General features: G+C 39.9%; 2 protein-coding genes across 3 annotated transcripts in view; both read left to right on the top strand.

Moving 5' to 3' along the window:
• LOC136825625 (sodium-dependent phosphate transport protein 2B-like) overlaps positions 1-4,094 on the top strand; it is a 37,015-nt gene extending 32,921 nt beyond the window's left edge. The window contains exons 6-12 of the mRNA XM_067082219.1: positions 230-335; positions 454-569; positions 692-1,016; positions 1,139-1,291; positions 1,470-1,594; positions 2,055-2,244; positions 2,430-4,094. Of these exons, the coding sequence (XP_066938320.1) occupies positions 230-335; positions 454-569; positions 692-1,016; positions 1,139-1,291; positions 1,470-1,594; positions 2,055-2,244; positions 2,430-2,731 (1,317 nt within the window). The 3' untranslated portion in view covers positions 2,732-4,094. The remainder of the gene's footprint in view (positions 1-229; positions 336-453; positions 570-691; positions 1,017-1,138; positions 1,292-1,469; positions 1,595-2,054; positions 2,245-2,429) is intronic.
• Positions 4,095-10,863: 6,769 nt separating this feature from the next.
• Positions 10,864-24,644, top strand: part of LOC136825628 (dynamin-binding protein-like) — a 61,113-nt gene continuing 47,332 nt past the window's right edge. Inside the window, exons 1-6 of one of the 2 annotated variants that reach the window (XM_067082224.1) lie at positions 10,864-11,438; positions 11,830-12,007; positions 18,935-19,078; positions 23,166-23,343; positions 23,541-23,659; positions 24,502-24,641. In XM_067082224.1, the coding sequence (XP_066938325.1) occupies positions 18,989-19,078; positions 23,166-23,343; positions 23,541-23,659; positions 24,502-24,641 (527 nt within the window). In that variant the 5' untranslated portion in view covers positions 10,864-11,438; positions 11,830-12,007; positions 18,935-18,988. Of the gene's footprint in view, positions 11,439-11,829; positions 12,120-18,934; positions 19,079-23,165; positions 23,344-23,540; positions 23,660-24,501; positions 24,642-24,644 lie in introns of those variants that run through there. The other variant, XM_067082223.1, reaches the window with a different exon arrangement.

Genomic DNA, 24,644 nt, shown 5'->3' on the forward strand with positions numbered 1-24,644 from the left:
AGATCAATGAAACTCCTGGTCACATTTAACTTATGGCTCAGTATGAGATCCTGTGATTAAGATATGAATTTGTTGCTTTTCAATCATAACTCCCCAGGCAGTGCTTTGAAGCAGTATGTTTCCTTGACATAAGAACACTCCTCCTGTAGGACCCTGCTTGAAGAAAGTATTAAAACCCAACAACTTGCAGAATGTTCCCCAAGTAATCTTCCTTCCTTCCTTTTCACAGGTGGGAGATCGCAATGAATTTAGACGTGCCTTTGCCGGTGCCACCGTGCACGACATGTTCAACTGGCTGTCTGTAATTGTCCTGCTCATCATTGAAATTACCACAGGTAGGATTGAGGAAACCATAGTTTTGTAATTACTCCTTCTTGTTCTGTTAATTTCAACCTGACTCCAGTATTTTTCATGCAATTGTCTCTCTCCCTAACAAACTTTTTTTTTTTCCAGGGATGCTAGAAGCAATAACTACTTCAATGGTTCAGAACATAGATATGACCAACAAGGGCGGAGAAATCAACACACTTAAAATTATTACCGAGCCATTCACAAAGCTTGTTGTTCAGGTGGGTTGGTGAACACTTCTGAATTAATTTCAGCTGTGGATATGTTCTGCTCTGCCCCTAAGCATAGACTATCAAGGAAATGAAACACGGCTCCTTAATTTTCGTACTTCTTTTATTCACAGTTGGATAAGAATGTTCTGAAGGCTTGGAGTACTGGAATGGGAGAACTTGCCAATGCAACCACCTTGGTGAAACAATATTGCAAATACGAGTGTGCACCTTCCTCCACCGTCGCACCTGTTACAAGGAGTTCATTATTAGCAACTTCAATCAAAGCAAATCCAAAATCATGTGTGAAAGTCGGCGTAGAGAACTCGTGCTCCTTCATATTCTATAACACAAGCCTCAGTGATGTCCAGATTGGTGTAATCCTGTTGATAGCCTCCCTCATCATTCTCTGCTCAGCTCTGGTTGTTATTGTCAAGATTTTGAACTCGATGATGAAAGGTTAGTCAGTAATTAATATTCTTGGGAATGACTTTATCAACATGTGAAAAATATTTAAGGAGAAAGAGTACGGATCATTTTTTGCTGTTCACAAACCCATTCAAAATAATCTTACTTTCCAGGTAAAATGGCAAATATCATCAGGACAACCTTAAATGCGAATGTTCCGTACATGCCTTGGATCACTGGATATATTGCCATTTTTGTTGGCGCCTTCATGACGTTCCTTGTTCAGTCTTCCTCAATCTTCACTTCAACACTCACACCACTCATTGGTAAGCTGAGAGTGAAAACCTTAAAGAAACGAAAACTCTTATATGGTTAAAAATCCTGGCACAATGTGCAAGACTAATATTTTAGACAGCAGTAAAATGAAAGCGAGCTCTCCGTTTTATTTTTTAGGATTTTTAATAGACTACGTCCAAAAACTAAATGATTCCATCTCTACAACAGGTATTGGTGTTATTTCTGTAGAAAGGTCTTACCCACTGACCCTTGGAAGTAATCTTGGAACGACCACTACAGCTCTTTTAGCTTCTATGGCTGGTGATGGTGATGGGGTCACTAATGCCATTCAGGTCTGTACACCTTTCGTGTTATTGGTCGTTCTTTTCTAAATGGTATACAGCAATACTTCAGTAGCTCCAAAATGCATAATTTCAAGTCTATCACAGTCCATTTTCCTTTACGCTCTTGGAAGAGTCATTGTGTACAACAAAACTACTGTGTTATTTACATGAAATTTTGTCACCCGGAAATATAGAGTACAACCTTACATTTGGAAAGTCACTTAAGACTGTATTAAATGCAGTACTTGTCAATCAAAATACCATACCATATTAGATAGCATTGTGCACTCTTACCTTGAAGATGACTGTGAAATTTTTATTTCTATTTTTACCCGACTCAGAAGCATTTAATAAGCCTCAAATCTGTTAAGTTGAGGTGCCACTTCTATTCATGGTAATTAGACATGAGAGTACATTAAACTGAAACCTGCAATATATCTTATTTTGCACAATCCTTGATTTCCTACAGATTGCCCTGGTTCACTTGTTCTTCAACATCTTTGGAATTCTTCTCTTTTACCCCATCCCATTCATGAGGTTCCCCATTCCACTTGCAAAGAAACTTGGGGACACAACTGCCAAATACCGCTGGTTTGCCATCTTATATCTTGTACTGATGTTCTTTGTTATACCTGGATTTGTCTTCATCCTGTCTTTAGGTGAGTAAATGTTGACCAAAATAATATTTTGTCATTCCAATTTATTTATTTGAAAAATTTTTATTAGTGAATGCAGTTGCTGAAATACTGGTTGAAAATATTATCTTGGCATCACTTTATCTATACATTTGTCTTCCAAGCTGATACTTTTGTACAACTAACCCCCTTTTTTTTCACTGCAACAGGTGGACCAATAGTCCTTGGAGTAATTGGGGTTCCTATTCTAGTTGCTTTGCTCTTAGCTATCATCATCAACATAATTCAGAACAAGAAGCCTTCCATTCTCCCACAAAAACTCAGAAATTGGGACTGGCTTCCCAAACCACTACATTCTCTCGAGCCTTATGATGCATGCTGCCTGGCCCTCCCCTGCTGCAGATCTTGCAAAGTAGAACAAGATACAAATGAACTCCAGAGGATAGAGGTCGTCAAAGAAAATGCGCATGAAAATCAAGCATATGAAGGAAACGCTGACACGAGAATATAAATCAACACTTTTTACGATGTACTTACACTATATTACACTGTGCTGTATTGTTTGTGATATGTAGGTTATAATCTCCATCACTACTTACAACTTTATGTACTTTTTATATATAACTCTCAATTATTACAACGTACAATCAGTTACAATGCTTCCACTGCATTAAATTTCATATGACTTCTTTATGTATTGTGTACTACCAAATTGTCTGACACATTATGTTATTGCTTCTGTGCACCACCAGATGTTTAACTTTGTGTTGATAGGATCCGTTTTAGTGTCCTCATTGTTTTTGTGTCTCTTTTAACAATATTCTCTTTAAGCTTAAGAGTAATACATTTTTGTAGTATCTCACGCTGTTCCTGTACATAGTTTTACATTTTTTTTTTTTTTACATTATACTCCACTTTTTAAGCTGTAATTTTGTCCCAGTTCTACTGTTGTTCTTGCTACTTGGTACTTCAAGGCATGCAATGGTAAAGCTTGATAACAGCCCTCCCCCCCTCACATCTTAGTGCTATTAAAAAAGAAAAATTATATATACATATTAATTTATTTAGCTGAGGTCGTGTTCCACTGAGATTTTTCTCTTTTGTATTCACCTTCATGTATCATTTTTATCTCAACTCATCCTTCATCAGTACCACGAATATCACTATCATCACAAAGATCACTATCATCATCTCAGTCTTTAAACTAGACGTTATGGAAAAACAGAAAACAGTTGCTTTAATAGCTTTTACAGGAATGGAGATTAAATTCCAGGCTGCTTTTTTACTTAATAATAATTTTACCATATTGTGTTCTCTGAGAAGAATCCAAAAGAAATTTTTTCAGCTGAAGTGATACAAGCTAGAAAACTACTCTTTAAAAAGTCAGAACACTGCAAGTACCTGAATTTAAAGCATTTTCTTTCCAAATTTGACGATATTTTTTGGTTTATTTTTGTCTCCTTCTAACAGTAGCATTACTCTTTGAGGAATAACGAAAAAAATGAATGATCCTCAAAGGGTGAACAGTACTTCAAATCTGCTTCAGATGAAAAAAGATATTGCTGGAAATGGTCATCCCTTCTTGAACCAACGAAATGTATATATTTTACAATGTATGTATGTATTGTACCCTTACTATTGGAAACTTTGGCTGTGCATAGGCTTACTAGCTCAGAAATAATTTCATGGCTCAAATAATTTCATGGCAACACTTTGAAGCTGTTATCTTTTGCCTGACCACAACCTAATCTTACTATGGCTGTGCTATGTAACTGTGCCTTTTATAGCCTTCTGAATGTAAAGACAAGCCAACATTCAACATTTTGTAGTTCATTTATGTTTATATTTTGAGAATATACTACAGACATTGGTCAGATGAACTCTTATTGAAACCTTTGTTTTGTTATTAAGGAACAAGCAGACTATAGAATGACACATGTGGCAAGTGTCTAACTTGTTGAAGTCCCATGTCTTTAAAGAGTATCTCACGTTCTGCATCCAATGCAGCACTTTGAAGTGGTTAATACTCAAGAAAAACTAAGCGTTTTATATACAAAACAGCTACATGTGATTTCAGCTAGTTTTAGATTTACTGTTACTGTATTGTAAGCCAGTTTTATATTTGTGCAGACTGTCCTTTCCTTTAGTTTACGCTTCAAGTACCGTCCCTTCCAAGTGCCTTATGTAAGTTTGCATACTACCGAATACAGGTTTTCAGATAAAAAAAAAATTTTTTTTTTACTATTTCCACAGCACTTTGTTTATAGTAAACTTATGGGGTAAATTATCTCCCAACATTACAAAGACACGCACTTTTAAAGTAATTAAACGTTCATAGTGGTACTATTTAGTTCCTTCCAACAATCTTTCCTCTCTGGAGGTGGGAAATATGTCCACCTGACCAAAAGTTCAGTCTGACTTGCTTCCAAAAAAAGATTCAAAGACTTTTTTTGGGATTACTGATTTGGCTATTTTTATATGTCCTGAGGCATTTCAATATCACGCTGCTGTATACTTTGATTTAAAGTATTGTATTTTTGTATATTTTGTAGATAGGTTCCCTCTTGTAAAAAATATATATATATATACTTATATATAAAATATTAGAACTATACAGTATGGATTTTGCATCCAATAAAATCTAATTACGGCACTAGTGTGTTTTAGTTCTAACCTGCAAACGTTTTTTTAAAAATACTATGATAATGCAACCTATCTTGAAAAAATTTCTAGTTACAGGGTAGATCTTACCCCAACGTCTTGTAATAGTGGGATTATTACATAGGTCCAGACATGACATTTCTTTATTCAACAATTTTTTAAAATGAAATTTAAAAGGGATTTTAGGCTTAATGCTTAGCCTAGTACAGGAACCCACTGGGTCATATCAGCACTGCAGTGAAAGTGTGAAAGATTGAATACAATTACTTGATGGGTATTTCAGTAAAACAGCATTGTAATTCAATAAAAAGTGCACGTATCATAAAAAACATAAAATCAATTAAACTGAAAAAAATACCCTTAAAAATTAGGTTGTATTAAATTGCAGACTTTCATACAACCAAATGGATTAAAATTTTATAATAACCTACATCACTCAAATATCCCATTAGATTATGGGTGTCAACATTAGGGCCTAATAGGTCTCAATACTTTTGCCAGCCAGTCCATGTCTTTGACATGCTACAGAGTATTCACAACAATCAACCACCAAATGTTCAACAGGCAGGGGACAATCGCAATGCACACAGACTGGGGCAGGATCCCTCTCCAAAAGGAGCCTGTATCCGTAGGAGGGTAGTGCCGTCAGCGCACCTCATGCGGTGCACTGTAGGCATTACTCAAGGTTCTTTGCAGCCTGCCTTCAGCCTCTAGCTGCAACCCCTCTTGTTCCTTTTACTAAGAACAACTTAGCTAACCACCTCATTCTGTTTTATCCTAATGTCCACCAGAGGGGAGGAGGGAGGGCTCCGATCATGTAGTTACTGGGTAAGTACTGTATATATAAATCTTTATTTCACTACACAAATGTTATTTTTATATAAGTGACTTACCCAGTAATTACACAGCTGATTCCAAATTGATAGGAGGTGGGATCATGGACATATTCTACTCCAAAACATTACGTTGTTTAAAGTTAAACGGCCAGTTCCAGCTGCGCTGAAGGTATTTCCACACATAAAGACCACAGGTTTGTATTTGTGTAGGAAAAAAACAAATCCTTTAAACCTCCATAAATCTTTGACTTCTGCCAACATCTCCTCAATATTCATCAATTCAAGAATTTCATACAATAAACGTTTTCACCAAGTTTCATTAGAATCTTTTCATTAGAATTCCTACGCTCCTGCTAAAAGACAGACGCACACAAGAGCAAACAACTTCAATTTTGGAGTAATAAAAAACTCAACGAGTTTGGCAACAGAAGTGGAGCCGTCTCCAAGTTTTCAGGCTAACTTCGACTTAGGCCAAACCCTAACATATGATTGGGGGGGGGGGGGCGGCGGCTACAGCATCATAATCCCTAAAGTTCACAAATACCTATACTGTACATAGCCTTAAGCAGAATAGAGGTATCAGTTTTGCTGTAAGGAAATCTCAGTGTTTAAGGAAGTGAATAAGGGGTAGGTTTACTGGTATAAACTGTAGCAACTGTAAGGTAAACTGTAGCAATTGTAAGGAAGAGGAATAGACCAACAGTTAAAACGAGTACAGCAGCTGTCCCGAAGATAGGCCAAATGACCAACTTAGTTCACAAAAACTGAGCAAAGTTCTTTAAGCTTACAAAAAAAATCTTTATAAAAGCTGAATAACTGTACACACACGTTATCCAGCTTTGCACAATGTAGGCTACCATGGGAAGGGGGGGTCACGGTGGGGAGGAGCACCCTGACTAGCCTAGATCTGGAAACCCCTTATTGGGTGGACTTCGGGGGTTAGTTACAGGTTAATTACATCCGACCCCCAAAAAATAACGTTAAATTGTATATAAGCAACCAAAATACTGTAAGACATTCCCATTTCTCGCTAAATACCCGCCGTGTATCTATTAGTTTGATCTACCCTAAGGTAGGATGAATACCTGTTGACATATCTATGGTTTTAAAATGGCAGCGACCTGATGAAATACTGTGGATTGCCCACCTCTTCTGTACATTTACCAAATAAGAGAAATACACTTACCACTAGCCTATGGTGTTAACTCTTCAACACTGCTGACACTGAGCAGTGCCATAACTAGGCGGGGGGGCGGGGGAGTCCGGCCCGGGCGGCCCCTGTGCCGGAGGGACGGCCCTCTGACATCCTTGAGCAGGTCTGGTCTGGATGACTAGATTTTCCAGCACATTTCGTCTGACAGGAACACTGAACAGCAATTTACAGCCTGCTGTTGGGCAGGAGGCTACGATAAAGCGATTTCTGAACGTGAAATCACCAATCAGTTGGACTTTGACGTTATTATTAGCCAATTCACGACTGAAATGTTAAGGCGCTAACGCCAGTCAGGCTACGCCACTGGCACTGAAACGACCTGCACTGCACCGTCTTTGGAGACTTCTGACCTAGCCTACAGTAGGTTCTTGACCCTATTCGTATCTCTTGTTGACGTGGCCACCTTCCATTTGCTAGCTTTAGGGTTGATGGCGTCTATTTTTACATTTACAGCCTTTTATCGTATCAAGACAGATGAGTTTTACTTGGCTAAAACAGCCAATTGTTTGGTCCATTAATCAATATACCTTGTGCTTTAATAAAGATTGCCTAAGGCTTCTGTACATCACTTTAACATTATCTATTTCATCCACCACAAACAGTAACACTGAATAACTCGTACACTTATTTACACCCGTATTACACTTTTGTCACTCGATAAGTATTTACACCGGCATTTACGCTTTTGTCACTCGGTAAGTAAGAGGGCCACCAAGTGGATGATCAAATGAGAAGCGAAAGTTACTGTATATCTTTGAAAACATAACACGGAAATAGCAACAATAACAGCAGCAATAGCACAAATATACATTGTTATATTTCTTTAAAAAATTAACAATTATGCAAATTATCTTTTTTTTTATTCGCGAGACAATCCTACAACCTGTTATTTTGACCCCCTGCTGGCTGCAGGCGCCAAATTTCCCGCGCTCTCAGATTTGGAGGGATGATCAATTAAAAGTTAGAAATGAATCATTATTTTCTTCGCAAAACACATTTACAATATATATGTGATGATAAAATTACGACTGTGCTTTCGAACCTCGCTTTTTGGAATTATTCTATACCTTGGGCTATTCTTAACTTCGTATAAGTCAAATTACGAATAAACTTGTAATATTTCACTCAGTAGTTACCTTTTATCAAGGCTAATGTATACTACCAGTAGCTGTTGTTTTTCTTTCAATATGTGTATACTCCGGATTCTTTTAGGTGTTTTACTTGTGTGAATAATTGTTTATACGTAAGTTGTGTGCAACACATTTTCTTCCAAACGCACAGTGGGCCAGAACAGTAGGCCTACTTTTATGGACAAAATTACTTTCAGCTATATATCTTTTAAATTGATGACTCTCAGTTAATAATGTTTAGAATATTATTTAGACACTAATCTATAACTGTCCCAGTGATTCATTTACTATCTGTTTGTGTCCTGTATAATATATTGTGCGAAAATGTCATACGCACTGAATTTAGTACATTTATTTTCTGTGACAAATATGCAATGAAATTATGAAACAGATATATAGGAATATTTCTATCAAGTATAATATCTTATTCATGTAAAGAATTTGACATTTGCTTTATTAAACATAGAAAATAATTTGATGCTACTATTGTACAATAATGATATACAAATAAAACTAAAAATCACTAATATTCTAATTGAACATGAGAAGTAATCTCTACTGTGGCGTCGCTATGGGGGCCAGGGGGTGCCAGCCCGGGAACCCCCAGTCGGATGATTGGCCCCCCATAGCTAAACAGACATCAAACTACTAGGTCCAGGCCTGAAGTCAAGCGCTAGGACCCAAATAGATCATTCGATACAATGATGAATGAATTAAAATGAAATTAAAAACTGCACATAGGCACATCCTCTCATACAATAAATACATTTACTCAGACTTCCTTACATACATACTAAAACGGTATATTAAAATTCAGAATATAAATGAATCAAATCCTTCGGGCCGGCCCTATGAGAGCTGAAAGTCAGCTCAGTGGTCTGGTTAAACTACTTTAATAATAATAATGCGCATTGAGCCAGGGTGAGATTCTGTAGAACACCTCTTCTGGGAGCGCCATCATGGTGACGTCGGATTTGATAGCATCGTCTAAGATGTACGCCACGATACCGTGTTCTGCCACGAAAACTGAGCAAGTTTGACCACGTCCGTTAATGGCACGGTTTCCACCAGGGAAGGAGCTATCAGAGGCCTAAACTTTGACGCCGTAATTAGTCCGCTAAAGGCTCTTGACGGTAGGCTGCGGCCGTTTTTAGTCCGTTATTGGCTGGGCCAAAACCGAGCTATACCTGTCACTCCGGGGTCACCAGTGTGAGGTTCAAGAAATGTCAGAGGTGAAAGACTGATCCTTCATCATGTTGTTGTTGTTGTTTCAGATTTAGCTGGCCTTGTGCCAGCACGGGCTCTTGCTCTGAGAGCAGCCCGTAATCTTTTATCATTCCCGACGTAAAGGTAGCGGGCGACCTGAGGCCCCCCGCTGCGTCCATGCAGAAATTGTTTGTTAGCAGGCATAAGAAGACATAAAATGCGTTACAGAACATGTAAAGGCAGATATATATATATATATATATATATATATATATATATATATATATATATATATATATATATATATATATATATATATATATATATATATATATATATATATATATATATATATATATATGGAAAGGCTGTACAACGATGCATAGGCCTACAATGAGATACATAAAGAATCTGAAATAATAACAATAACATATATGACGTGATTAATGTGGGCCTACATATGAGGAAAGAAACACAGGAACGGAGAGGCGATTTGACGCCCTCACAACCAGAGTGGATGAGAAAGAAAGAAAAAAATTGATAAGTATCAAGACCTGAAAACAGAAATAAGAAGGATATGGGATATGCCTGTGGAAATTGTAGGCCTACCCATAATCATAGGAACACTAGGCACGATCCCAAGATCCCTGAAAAGGAATCTGTGAAAACTAGATGCCGAAGTAGCTCCAGGACTCATGCAGAAGAATGTGCTACTAGAAACATCGCACATAATGAGAAAAGTGACGGACTCCTAAGGAGGCAGGATGCAACCCGGAATCCCATACTATAAAAACCACCCAGTCGAATAGGATGACGGTGATAGACCAAATAAATAAATAAATAAACAAAAATAATAAATATAATAATAATAACGTTTCCGCTACTTCACTCTTAGATAGACCTACTCGTGAGCCAACTCTGAGGCGGGCTTTTCCTATTAGAATGAAGCAACTGAGATGCGAATGAGGCAGATATGATTGTTCTTATTCTTAGACTGAGCTGATTTTATCCCAACAATGAGTCTTGGTCTTACCACTCTCTTTACTGTTGACTAACGTCACCAGAGAGAAAGTGATCATAGCTCTACATTATCCATTTCTTCGCATGTTGTCTTAATTACCAGAGTGCCTTGTTCACGACATTAATTGATGTATCATGTATCTATCTATCTGTTATATATATATATATATATATATATATATATATATATATATATATATATATATATATATATATATATATATATATATATATATAATTTGTTGAAAATTCATCAGTTTTCATTAACATTTAAGGTAAGAGAGGTTACGTAATAATTCAGGCAAGTTTGCTGGTGTTACACTTGCACTACGTAGCAACGATTCTTTGATCTCGGTAGCTTTAGTTTGTTATCTTATCCGTTACAGAAAGAGAAACAGGTCTATAAAACTTGAGCCCTATTTGGCCGCTCGTTTCGCTTTCATTGGGATACGGACTAGCACAGTTAATTGATTTGGTTAAACCTCTAATGTGCCAACATCGCAGTTGCAAGTGCCCTCAGTGCATAAGATATGAATGTACTTAACCGGATGCCCCGAAATTCACCACTAAAGCTTGCAGTTTACCATAAATTTTGTTGCTGCCAGTTTATCCAAATTAGTTAGAGAGTGAAAGGCATAATCACTATTTATGAATTATGGTTTTCTCAATACGATGTCAGAGACAAACTCAGCGAACTATAGTTAGGGTATTTCTCCCAAATTACTTTATTGGATAAGTAGACTCCATTGAGTGTGTTGCTTGAGAGTATGTGAAATCACGTAGTGAACTTTACATAGCAAAACAGGAATATGCAAAGGAGTATTTTTTTCTGAACAAATGATCATCGCTAATTACCCACAGAGATAAAATAAATAAAATCGTGTATTATGCAGCCTGTATTTGCGAAACCATTATGAGACACGAAGTCACCAAACCACAAATCACTGTTGATGTAGCATGTTTGAGTGATGTCAATAAAACTCATATTCTAAATGTGTTCTACATTTCACAGCAAGGGTTTAGTGACATAAGGTAGAGAAGAAGCTTACGCTGTTAGGTCATCGCTAAAAATAAAGCTGACCTTGCACGGCACACCTTCAACTGAGCTGCTTACGCTTGAATGGATGGATGCCGTAGGTAGTTGGACGAACGGTGAGGATGTTTCCCGCATTTTTCGTTATATTATTCGGTCACAATTCATGAGATATAAGGGTCAGGGTGGGATTTTTACATATTGAGCAGTAAAATGGGGTCGTTTCGAGGGAGATCAAATTAGATTGCCTTATGAAAAAAGTCGATGCGAATAATTAGCGAAAAGAATGACTTAATCTGTCAGATATCTGGAACAGGCAATGAGGTCTTGGCTGAATAATTATAATGACGACGTCTTGTCTGAATAATTATTATGGTGATATGATAATGATCATGTTGGTGATAAGAACTTGCAGAAATAAAATGACGATAATAATGCTGAAAGATAACTATTTCTAACAAACATATGAAAATGATCTAGAACGAGGTAATAATCCACAAATTAATTCAGGATCAGGGAAGGAGTGGAAGGACACACGTCATAGAGGACAAACAAATCGCCGTCTCCTCCCCGAGGAGGCCCACCAGAAGGGCCCAAAAACACCCGCACCCACACCCACACCCTTCCCCAGAGTCCGGGTGTCAGCTGTGACAACGTAAACAATTCAACCCCGTCTTTCCTTTCTTAAGTGAGTAGAAGTGGACATATTTCCCCCAACTGCGAAATTCATGGCGTGCCTCTGAATGACCCGAGGTTGCCCGTTGTCTTAAATGAGCTAAATATTGAAGGTATTTATGGAGGTGAGTGGTTAATGCCCACTGTGAATGAGAATTGATTGACCTCGGAACGTGAAGCTTCAGGTTTGGTAGCCCAGTGCCGAATTTTGTCGATGTTAACATTCAATGATGATGGTTCCTCTGTGCATGCCTGCGCACAGGAACCGTCAGAGTTTGTTCAGAGGTTCTGAACACGGAAAAGAGTTGGTTAAAATCAAGAGTTCGTTAAAATAAATGTAGGTGAAGAGCTTAGCCCACTAGGTTAACCTTGAAATGAGGCTAGGTGGGTAATGAACAGGATAATTCAAAATCGTGTAGATCCTCAACTGTCTTTTAGGGCAAATTAACATATTATTGCTGTATGGGGTCACATAGCCAAATTTGGAGTATTTGTGAATTTGTTGGTCTGAGTAATGAAAATCTTCAACTGCCTTTTAGGGAAAATTAACATATTATTGCTGTATGGGGTCACATAGCCAAATTTGGAATATTTGTGAAATTGTTGGTCTGAGTAATGATGATGTCCTGTGTAGGGGACTTTAATAATATGAATTTTATGTTAGCTGAGATGAAGGTGGATATTTGTGATATAATCTGTAGTGATTAAAACCCCTTCCATTTATACTTAGATTGGCCTATGCAGGTATAGGCTACCTGCCGGCAGAACTATAGGGTAGCTCCGCGTCACCGACGGCACTATAGCTTGACTTTTTCTACAGTTTTTTGGTTGCTCATTATGAATTTACCTTTCATTTTTGGCGCTCGAGTCTAATTAACCTGTAATTAACCCCCGAAGTCCATCCGACAAGGTTTTTCCATACGCGATCTTCACAAGACAGAGCACGGGTATATATGTCTGTTTCGAATGGTTCGTATCCCCTCCGGCAAGTGCAATGACTTGTTAACGTATGGGTAACCCCCCCGGGCCAGTACTAAACACGGCGAAGGGACATTCCATTTGGCCGACAACAAACAGATGCACCGCCAGTATCAGAACCCCCAAAAATGTAGAAAAAACCAGTTGAAAAGGTAAAAACAGGTGCCGAGCTAATACAGTATATAGAATTACCCTAACTACCTAGGCGAATTTACCTGAAATACATAGGCAAAGTGGGCGTATCATTTATGATATCCTGACATTGTCATAATTTCATTACAAAATCTGTCATAATTTCATTACAAAATACTGTACTAAACTAAACAAGTACCGAATAAACCAAATGTTTCCCTACTGCAGGTCATCAGACCGAACTTTCATAGGCTAAATTAAATAGTAGTTTGTTACTTAAAATTAGCCTATAGCATGTGTAGCCTTGTCTAACTGTGTAAAGGATTTGAGTGACATACTGGCTGGGTGTTGTCTGGTTTATTGGTGGTTCCTTACTGACTCAGTGTACAGAATCTTCGAAGTTCTTATTGGCTGGTGCGAGCCACAAAGTAGTTTCTACACAGAGTCAAGGCAAAACAGAGATTGTGTTTCGGGCATCTGTGCTTGTCGACAGATAAACAGATGGCGATTGTGCGAGACATAGTAAACGTACAATGATAAAACACATATCAGTGGAAAGGCCAGGAAATTCCACCTATGGACATTTGCATGAAATTCGAGACAGATTAATGAATACAGTGCAGTAGCATAATGTATGTGAAATGACGAGACGTTTGGCGTCTTCACAAACAGAAATATACATACAATTTGACACACAAGATTTGGTGGAACATTATGAGTACATGATGGAAATGCTTGCATGGCAATGCAAGTAGTGGTGATTGTACATGAATCGAGACAACAATGGTTAGAGAGGAATAGACAGGAATATTGTGTGGTAGAAGTTGTTAATATGTCCTTCGAAATGGCGAGCGCAAACTGGACGCATGGGAGGGGAGAGAGAGAGGGGGATGCTTTGTCGTCTTGTTTTGCCCGATGGATGACTCACACGTGTGCCCGTAAGACTGCCAGTGCGGTCCCTTACAACTTCATGTGTTCAAAACTTACCATATTTATTTGTTTTTTGTGCATTAATTCACATATTTTGCACTTCTGCGCACATGTTAACAGGAAGTTCCCCATTGTCTCATTTTCCAAAATGCTTTGTCGCAGAAGGATGTTGGATTGTTGTCAGAGTTTTGGTGTATAGGTGTCATCAACCCAGATTTTGGTATTAAACATGAAGAGCCCATGCTATTAGGTTAGGCTTCTCCTTAGACTTGGTCGTAAATAGGATATTAGAAGTATGTTTAAGTGCAAGTCTAACTTTGGGTTGTTTTGGGTTAGCCTTACTGTATCAGTCTTCCCTGAAATGTTCACATCATTTTAGTTATGAAAATCATTGATAGCCTAACAGTCGTAAAAGTGTACAAGTTTAAAGTTGAGTTTTTCTGCATCACTGGTAGACTGTATCACTATGTAGGCCATAGCATTTTACAAACATATGTGGAAGGTTTGTTTTGTGGTAGAGCTCGTGAATCCAAAATTACCCAGTTCTGTAGTCATATCGCCAGGTGCATGGATACCAAGTCAGTTTCTTGTTCAAATCTAGTTAAGCTAAGTTGCTGATAAATTAATGATGGTAATTTTAGCATTTTTTTCCCGTCCTTATGAAGTAGATTTTGAAAGTTAAGCTTAAGGGGGATTGTTTAGTGATTGTGTAAGACTGACTTCTACAGTGCTGCCTCCCAAGTTCCATGCCTCATTCTTGCTCAAATACTATACAAGCATCTACCTATATGTGATGTTGTCAACTATTTATGAGATTAGATGAAGGATTATAAGTTAACCGGCTCATAGCTACCAATGGTAGATTTGAAAGTGGCCAGACATTCCCTGGTGGGAAGGACTGAAAGATCAGCAGTGATGATGACCTGCTCAAAAGGGAATTCAAATGAAGAGTGCATCAAATAGCATAGAAAGGAGAGAACTCATCAGTCATAGCCAAAACCCCAGAAGTTGTTATAGGTCAGGTGCGTGCATGTGAAGGCCTGTGGTTCAGGACTGGGACTGTTCATGCTCCCATCTCAGCCCGACCACAAAAGCATATGTTCTGCGCACGGTCCTCGGGCTGGACCGGTCAAATGCTCGAGTAGGTGGAGAGATCACCAGGGGCCTCTGGCGAGTGTCCCTCTCCTGCGGAGGCAGTAACCTGGCAGGACTGTGACTTGGAAGGACTTGAGGGTCCAGTGCCCTAGGACTTGGACACCCCTGAGTTATAGAGGAGTTTGTTCCTACACAAATACAAACCTTTGATCTTTGCATAGGGACTTGGCTTGCGAACGCAAGCTGGAATGGCCGTTTAAGCTTCAAACAGGGGTGTTAGCTACTGACATCAGGAGCGAAGCCCCGCCCACCTGTCGATCTACACTCCACTTTGCTTTCAGCCGCCTTTGTGTGAAGACATCTCTGTGCTTCTCTGCCCTCCTGCCGTTCGCTTTCCTTTTGTTGTTTTTTCTGTGCTATATGATTGTGTGTATTTGTTTGCTTATTTGTTCCAACACGTATATGAACCTACGCTTTCATATATGCAGTACTCTGCTCTTCCCTAGCCTCGGCTGTTCTCGACTTGTCTCTGAAAAACGAAATCCTAATGCTACCTCCCATTGTCTTTGCAGCCAAACTCGCATTCGCAAGTTTTCCAATTCGCCTGTCTCATTTATCATTCATATTAGTTTCCTTCTATTCTGTGTGATTGAGAGAACGTACTCCCAGTGCCTGGCGTTTGCCTGACTGTTTAACAGTTTTTAGTGTTGATATCTTCAATTCTGTGGTGATTATCGCTGTTGTTGTGCATTAGGCTTGGGTCTTTGTTCCCGAGTGCAGGACAAGGGAATGAAGGAGTGAGAGTCTCCCGCGTGCATTCTTCCTCTCAAAATACTTGAACATTTTATCGTTGTTTTCTTTGTGAGGGGAATTCCATCCCAACAGAAGCGAAAGAGAAACCCATTCCAAGTTTGTTCCTACACAGATACAAACCTTTGGTCTTTACATGGGATATTGCTGAAGAATGTGAACTGGAACCCCATTAACTTTCAAACAAGGTAGTGAGTTACCAACTGTTAAGGGGAAAGCCCCTCCCACTTGTCGGTCTTGCTATGCTCTCTGCCCAAATGCTGTTTGACTTTTTCTGTTGTTTGTTTGTTGTTTATATGAGTTTGTTTGCCTTATACAGTAAAACCCCAGAGAAGCTGTTCTCATGGTCCATGGACTCACGATTAAGTGGTTTCTCTGTGGAACATATCTAGCCAACATTCGCGGAAAATTCGCCCATTCGCAGTATTTTTCACTGAGAAATATTCACTAATTACTGTATTTTCATATAATTTTCATGAATAAATGCACTTTTTGTGATAAAACTATTAAAATACTCAGGTATAAGCGTTTTTACAGGGTTTTTCTTGGTTTAAGCTATCAAAATGGGCAGTTCTAAGTGTTTTTAGAGGGGTTTTAAGCATTCTGATTTGACCTATTTTGGGGGCTCAGGGGACGATCCTGCAAATACGGGGGGTTCACTGTATATTGATAATACAGATGCCTGATTTACATCAGCCTGAGGAGTGGAAACCGTGTTTGCTCCTACACAGTATACAAACCATCGGTTTTTATACAAGGAATATGCTTCACCACAGCTGGAAACGTCCATTTAACTTTTAAATATGGTGTTTAGGTAGTTAACTGCCGTCCGACTGGTGGAAGTCCTGCCCACCCAGAAGGTAAACATTCACTTTGCTTTCGGCCACTGCGTGATGAAGAGCTGTTTCTCTGCTCTCTGTCCTGCTTGCTGTTTTGCTTTGTTTTTCTTCGGTTATCCCGGTGGAGTTGTTGTGTGTGTGGTTATGGAATTCATCTTTTGTTTTGTTTGTCTGTTTGTATATAAAGTATTGTGCAAACCCATGAATTATTTAAGCGTGAGCAAAAGGGCAGTACCCAGCATGTCCACCCGGCACTGCCTCAAAACCGTGCAATCGCTACCGCTCGTCTCTGGATGTTGACCCGCATATCCTCTGCACTAGTTGCGGAGGGCATGACTGTGACCAAATTCTTTGCAGAATTACAACTATAACTGACATCATATCATAAAAGGTAAGAATTAAAACCAACAGCAATCCCTGAGTATATTTGTGAGGAAATAAATAAAAAGACGTGATGGGAGAGAGAGGAGCAAGACATTTCCCCCTCTAAGTCAAGAACAATACTGAAGCTCCCAGGATGCCCATGATCGAGCTGAGCTGACTTCTTTAGTTGCCATGATTCATTTATAGGCCATTGAAGTACAGTATTGGAAACTCTTTCCCACTCGATACAGACAAATCGTATGGCGCATAATATTAATCCTCCTCAGAGGGATCTGTCCACCACCCAAAACCTGTTTTAGATCCTCTGTTGAAGTGGTCTGTCCATTAAGGGTTAAGCAAGAGAGAATGTGTGAGTGACTGGTCTTCCTTTTCTCTTTTACCTATCTCTCTCGTAGGACAGAGAGGCAGGCAGCAAGCCGTCACGTGCTGGATGGACGAGTTTGCGGGTGACTCCATGACAGGGCACCTTGTCCTTCATCTTCTTGTAAATTGATAGGATGCATGTCCCCACTTCTCTCCAGACAAGGGGGAGAGGGACAGACATTGAAATAAACCTGTCGGTTTTATTAGCAAGTTTTATTGTCTCTGACACTTTTGGGTTCCTCCAAGCCTTCATCAGAAGTAATGAAGCAAACTCATTACTCTATGCCCAGAAGCCTAACAGTTGCAACACCCCGTACATCCAACAAGCTAGAGGTGCGGGATTCCTTCCTCAGCTCTTCCAGGGTAGGAAGGTCCTCCCGGGTGGGTAGAACCACCCAGTCAGTTCAGAGATTTGCCCAGACTCCCCCCACCAAAGGGAAAGTCTCCTATGTAAAGAATGAAGGTTTGTAATTGTTTAGGAACAAATAGCAAATTTTTAAAGTAATTTTTATTTTTTCCTAACATACAAACCTGAAGTTCTTTACATTCATGTCCCACCTCAGCCACCCCTCCATTCTGATACCTGGGTCAAAAAGCAAAATGGAGTGCAGACTGGTGAGTGGGCTGGGCCTCACCCTTCCTTGTCTGAAAGTTAAATGGCCCAGCATGTGTTCACAAGCTAAATCCTATGTAAAGAACTCCTAGTTTTTATATTAGAAAAAAACAAATTACTTGAAAAATTTGCTATTTTTTAAAGCCATGTATATTTTTCCTACGTATACAAACCAGGACCTTACATCAAATTGCCAACCATAGTCAACCTGCATTGTCTCTGAGGCCAAGGGGAAAAGTGCGTGGTGATGGCAAGTGATTGAGGGGTATTTCCCCCCTCACACCTTGTAATTACTAGTTAACCTTTGCCTTGCTGGCAATTCACTGATGGTCTCCACGTTGCGCTGAAGGATATGCCTGCATACAAAAAATAAGTTAAGTATATCTTAGTTTAACCAGACCACTGAGCTGATTAACAGCTCTCCTAGGGCTGGCCCGAAGGATTAGATTAATTTTACGTGGCTAAGAACCAACTGGTTACCTAGCAACGGGACCTACAGCTTATTGTGGGATCCGAACCACATTATAACGAGAAATGAATTTCTGTCACCAGAAATAAAGTCCTCTAATTCTTCGTTAGCCGGTAGGAGAGTCAAACGCTGGGCCAACAGCGTGCTAGGCGACAACTCTACCCACCCCCCAATGAAGAACTTGCCTACATACAAGGCTCTGGTTTGTATACATAGGAAAAATAAAAATTGATTTGAAAATTTTTGATATTTACAACATTGTACTTATAGTGTTAAGAATTATGTAAATTGTTTATGGCTAGGTACTACTGAAGTTATATTTTTCAGATTGGATTCATGCAGCATGACCACAATTGTGTATAAGGACTGCATTAAAACAGAATGAAGCCTGGTGATATTTGCCGATGTATTTCAGATTTTACTGGTGTGCTGCCTGAGGAAATTAATGTCTATAAAAATGACATATTACAGGTAAAAGATATACTGTATTTGGCTGTATATTAGATGCTATTATATTAGAGACTATTTCTTTATATCATTACATTTTATATGAGTAACTTACCAAGTAATTGCATAGCTATTGGCTCCCTGACCTGTGAAAGCTTAAAAATTTAAAATTCGCACGGCAGCACTACTATCGTTAGTGTGTAGGTGACAAGGTCCTGCCCACTATCCGGGACTCAAAGGAACGGCTTTGCACAGGGCTCGGTTCATTTCCCGCCGGCTTCCGATCAACATCGGAAGTTTTACGCAGCTGCTTCTTTGCTTTTCAGCTAGTTATTTGCCCGATCTTGGTGAAGTATTCAGGACTTGTTGCTCTGTGGCTTTCTGTCATTGGTGAATTTTTGTTTCGGATTAACTGTAGGAAGTACTTCAGTTAACAATGTCGGATTCTAGTACTTCCGGTATTCGCTTCTGTTCTGAGGGTTGTAGAACTAGGTTAACCAAGCTTTCTTACAATTCTCAGACAAAATGCACGAAATGTAGGGGCCAAGAATGTAGTAAAGATAATACTTGCTTAGAGTGTCAGGATTGGGAGGATAAGAAAGGGAAAACCTTGAAATCTCATCAAGAAAAATTGGAAAGAGATAGAAAGAGGAAAGCAGCCCTTAGTGCTGAGAATAGGGCCAATACAGATTCTGTTCCTTTGGATAATGTAGGGGATGATAGAACTACTACTCCTCCAATTCCTCCTGTTTCTCCCATCATAAGTCCTCCTACTTTACCATCTACTCCTGTTCCAGGTTCCCATGATTCCGCTCTTAGTGCCATTGCCAGCCTCGAATCAAGGTTCGATTAGAAGTTTGGTGTGTTATCTAATAGAATTAAGGAAATGGGATCGGCTATTAGATCTCTAATGGAAAAAATGTGAGTACTGTAATGAAAGTGTAGTGAGAAGTGAGAGTGCTGTGAATGTTGGGGAGGTGGCTGTCCATCCCACCAGTGCTCCTAGACGAAGGTCACTGTCCCGCTCCCCCGCACCGAGAGAGGACATACCAGAGGTCCAAGGGAGGCTGGTGGGGTTTGCCCGTCATTTTTTCCCAGGCTTCGACTAAACGCCATTGGAAAGGCGTTCCATTGCATCAGCTTTCTTCAGATTTGGAAACTTCCAGTCCGCGCAAGAAGCTCCCATATCGCTACTCTGTTTCTTCGCGCCCGCTCAAGAGACATGCGGATCTTGGCAACACCTCTTCCTTGGCTGTCAAGAGGTACAGGGAGGCTAGCCCACAACCTTCCTGCAGTTTTCAGGTCCAGCCTGATTCTCCTGCTCATCATCTTCATTCATTGATAGTCCTGAGCGCTATAAGTGTTCTAAGCGCCCGACTTCTTCCAAGCGCCCAGCGCCCACTGACTCACGTCAGACTTCCGCTGATGAGCGCCCGGCACCCGCCGTCTCTTGCCATACTTCCGCTTTTGAGCGCCCGGCGCCAACTCCCAAGCTTCCGACGCCAACAGCCGAGCTCCCAGCCTCTGCTTCTGTGATCCATGTGCCTTCTTCTCTTAATCCTTCATCCTCATCGGTTCAAGAAGATTCGTTAGCCCCACTCAAGCGTCAATTGACCAAACTTATGGGTTTTTTGAAGAAATCCTCGTCAGCTCCAGAGTCCAAGAATAAATCTTTGTCTCCTATCTCTTCAGAGGAGGAAGAGGTTCTTCAGGAGATGGTCTACTCTTCTGCATGCTCATGTCTTCTTCATTTCCTCCTGGATAGTTTTCCTGATTTCTTTGTTCCTGCTTTGCCTACTTCTCCAGCTTCTACCATCGTCATGAGAAAGCATTCATCAGAGGGTACCGGGTTACCCAAGCTAGTTCTTTCGTCCTCCTCGAAGAAGGCTCTCAAAGAAGTTCATGACTGGCTGGCTGCTAAGAGAGAACAGGGCAAACAACGACATTTGCTTTTCCGCTCAGCAAGTTGTTGAAGATGAGGTACTCGTTCTATGCCACTGGGGAAGCTCCTTCCTTGGGAGTTTCTGCCTCCTCCCAAGGGGACTTCTCCGATCTGGCGGATTCGGCTCATAGAACGTCCTTTTCTACAGCCGAGATAATGTTTTCCTCATCTGAACTGGATCACCTTATCAAGAACATTTTTAGGGTGTTTGAGATTTTTAGTTTCCTCGATTGTTCCATCGGGGCGCTAGCGAGGAAGATTGAAGACTGTCCTGATCTCGCTGAAGACTTTGCCTCCAGTTGGCTGGGAGTTCTTTCGTGCTCAGATAGGGCAGTTAGAGATGGCTCTTTAGAACTCGCCTGCCTCTTTTCTATGAGCGTCTTTAAAAAGAAGGAGCTCTGGTGTTCTTTCACCTCGAAAGAGTCTGGCTGACACAGAAGTCAGCTCTACTCTTTGCTCCTTTAGACAGGTCTCACCTCTTTCTACAAATCAGTGTGAAGGAGAATCTTTTAGACTTGCAGAATAAGTCTACCACTGACTTGTCGGCACAGCCCACTAGACGTCTGAGGGAGCCTGTGCCTTCCACATCAAGATCATTCTCCCCTCTACAGCCTCAGCCTTTTTGTGGAGGGAAGACAAAAACCTGGTCTAGACCCAGATCCAACTTGCAACCTCCTACAAAGTCCATTAAGAGGTCTTCCTTCAAGACCAACCCCAAGAAGTGAGAAGTTAGTCCTCCACGCCGAAGTAGGGGCCAGACTTCTACTTTATTGCAAGGAATGGGAGCGCAGAGGAGCGGATCCTTGGTTGATCAAGGTTCTCAAGGAGAGCTACTCCATTCCCTTCGTCGAGACTCCTCCTTCAGTTACATCTGCAATTGCCTGGACAGCATATTCAAAAGGTTCCACAAAGTTTTTGCCCCTCTCTCAGGAAGTTGAGTCCCTCCTTTCCAAGGGAGCAGTGGAAGTGCTAGAGAGAACTAAAAGGATTAGAGGTTCTTCATAGAATCTTTGGTGTTCAGTTAAGGATCCTAGACGTCCTTTGTTCGCTTCGTTGGCATTGAAGGGGAATCTCTCTCCCTCCACGATCTTCTAGTCCACTTACTGGAGGTGCAAGTCAGTTTTCTCTATGTGTCTTTGTGATATAGAGACAGTGCATGAGAAATGTAGTATATTTTTAGCCCCATTTTTTGCAGCTGGCATGGTATTTGGGGGACAAAGGATGGGAGGAACACCTTCTTTTCCTCTATCCCCTCTCCTTGATAAGGATTGTCGTCTGTCTTTGGGAAGCCTTGGGGGCACCGTGTCATGAGTGCCAACCAGTCATTGTTTTTTATGATTTGGTTGAATTAATTTTTAAGGTGGTGTAGGTTAAATTTATCTGGTCATATTTTGTTTGTACTGTGCTCAGGCAAGGGCACATACTGTATATATATATATTTTATTTGATTGTTAGCTTTGGCAACCTGCGATTCACTCCTGTATTGCAAAGCCCCCACTAGAGTAGAGGCAACCCTTGGCTCTACCGCCACGCCACTATAGGTCGAGAGGAGCTCCGACCAGGGGCAGAATCTACCTGCCGTAGCTCCCTCACCAGTTAAGGTTACAACAGGCATTTCATGAAGCTAGCTAATTTCTATTTCAAATTCTCCTCTATCTCTGAGGGATTTTGGGTATTCATGTATCCGACCTCCTATCAATATGGGATTCAGGTATGTAATTATTTGGTAAGTTACTTATAAAAATGACATTTTTATAAGAAAATAAAGTTTTATATATACTTACCAAATAATTACATGATCGGAGCCCTCCCTCCTCCCCTCTCATGGACAGAGGACATAAACGAATTGAGTTCTTTGGCTGTGTTGTACCTGTTGTCCCCCGAAAGTGGGCAGGGCAAGCTACCTACACCCAAAGCAAAAGGGCACTACCGTGATTTTTAAGTTTTGAGCTGCTGCGTAAAGAAGAAACTAATAGCTATGTAATTATTTGGTAAGTATATATAAAACTTTATTTTATTATAAAAATGTCATTTTCACTAGGTACTTTACTTTGTCCATGCTGGTTTTTTGCTCAGTAAATGTTAATTGGTTAGGTGATTTGTTAATTGCCAGCATAGAGTACTGTGATCTTGAAAACTTTGTTTTATATAATTACCATAAATTTTCAGATACACTCAGTGGTTGATCGTCACTGGGTGGAAGCTGAGGGTGGGGGCGCAGTGGGCCGTGTCCCCTCCAGTGTCTTAGTCAAAACAGATCTTCCAAAACACGCTGCAGGTAGTCCAGTTTTTGTTGCTGCAGCTGATTTTCACCCAGCTCAGGCGGGAGATCTTGGCTTCGCTAGAGGTTTGTGTGATGTATTGTGTAGGAAGTTTTTGCTGAAGAATATATCTGAGTTAAAAAATTCAAACTCCTTTCTAATTCTTTTGTGAGTGTGCTTGTTGAAATACCTCCGTACATGCTGAGAAGAATTAAGATTTTTAAGACAGTCAGGCTGATACAAAAACGTTGCATGTCATTTGACAAGTTTTATTTTTTTCCAGGTGATTTTATTATTGGGTTAAATCCAGTAGATGATGCCTGGTGGTGTGGCGAAGTTTTTGGAAAAAAAGGAATATTCCCTCTAAATTTTGTGTGGAAAGTAAATGAAGACATAATTGAGGTAGGTTAGAGAAATCTGTTGCAAGAAAACCATACCTATAAATAATGTACAGGAGGTCCAATGTAAGTTAAAGCATGCATTTTTGTAAACTGCTGTGAATTACTTCAAGTACATCCACTTTCCATCAAATGGCATGGGAGTTTTCCCAAAATTCCCATGATGTCTTTTTATTTATTTGCTCATAAATACAGTAAACCCCCGTATTCGCGTTCTTACGATTCGCGGACCTGTCGATTTGCGGGATTTTCTGTGGAACATATCTTTCTTTAAATTATTCGCGAAAAGTGCGGCAATTCACAGACTTTTTCGTTGAGAAATATTCACTTATACATTTTTTTATGATAAGAAAATGATTTACTAATTTTCGAATATTATTAAGATTAATAATATTAGATAATAATAATAATAATAATAATAATAATAATAATAATAATAATAATAATAATATTTGATGTTGGATGATAGGTATACATTTGGTGTCTGAACTTTCAAGATTGGCAGTTATAAGCATTTTGAGAGGGGGGTTGTGGTGTTTAAGTATTTGCGGATTTTAACTTCACGGGTTTGTGATAAGCATCCCCCGCAAATACAGGGGTTTGACTCTAGTGCGACATTTATATCTAGATAGGCTATAGACTTGTAACCTCTGTAACTTAACCTGTTGCTTGGGATATTTGAGTTTTTAATGTTTATAGAACATGATTTTGGTGATTATCTAAGTCACTTGTACATTTTAAAGTACTTTTAGCTGAGTTGAGCGTGAACTGTATATTCTTTTATGGTCAAGCATTCAGCAGTCCAGAGTTACTTGTTAGTACTGAAAGAAGTCTTATTCATACCAGGTTGAAGATACTGCGGAAAAGCCAGTGTGTATGAAGGGCCGAGTTAGAATGAGTCTCCGGGCTCAGCTACCAGAGGAGTTGGATCTTTATGCAGGGGACGTTGTAAATATCACCCACGTCGTAGACAAGGACTGGTACAGGTA

This window comes from Macrobrachium rosenbergii, chromosome 39 (genome assembly GCF_040412425.1).
Source record: "Macrobrachium rosenbergii isolate ZJJX-2024 chromosome 39, ASM4041242v1, whole genome shotgun sequence".
NCBI lineage: Eukaryota > Metazoa > Arthropoda > Malacostraca > Decapoda > Palaemonidae > Macrobrachium > Macrobrachium rosenbergii.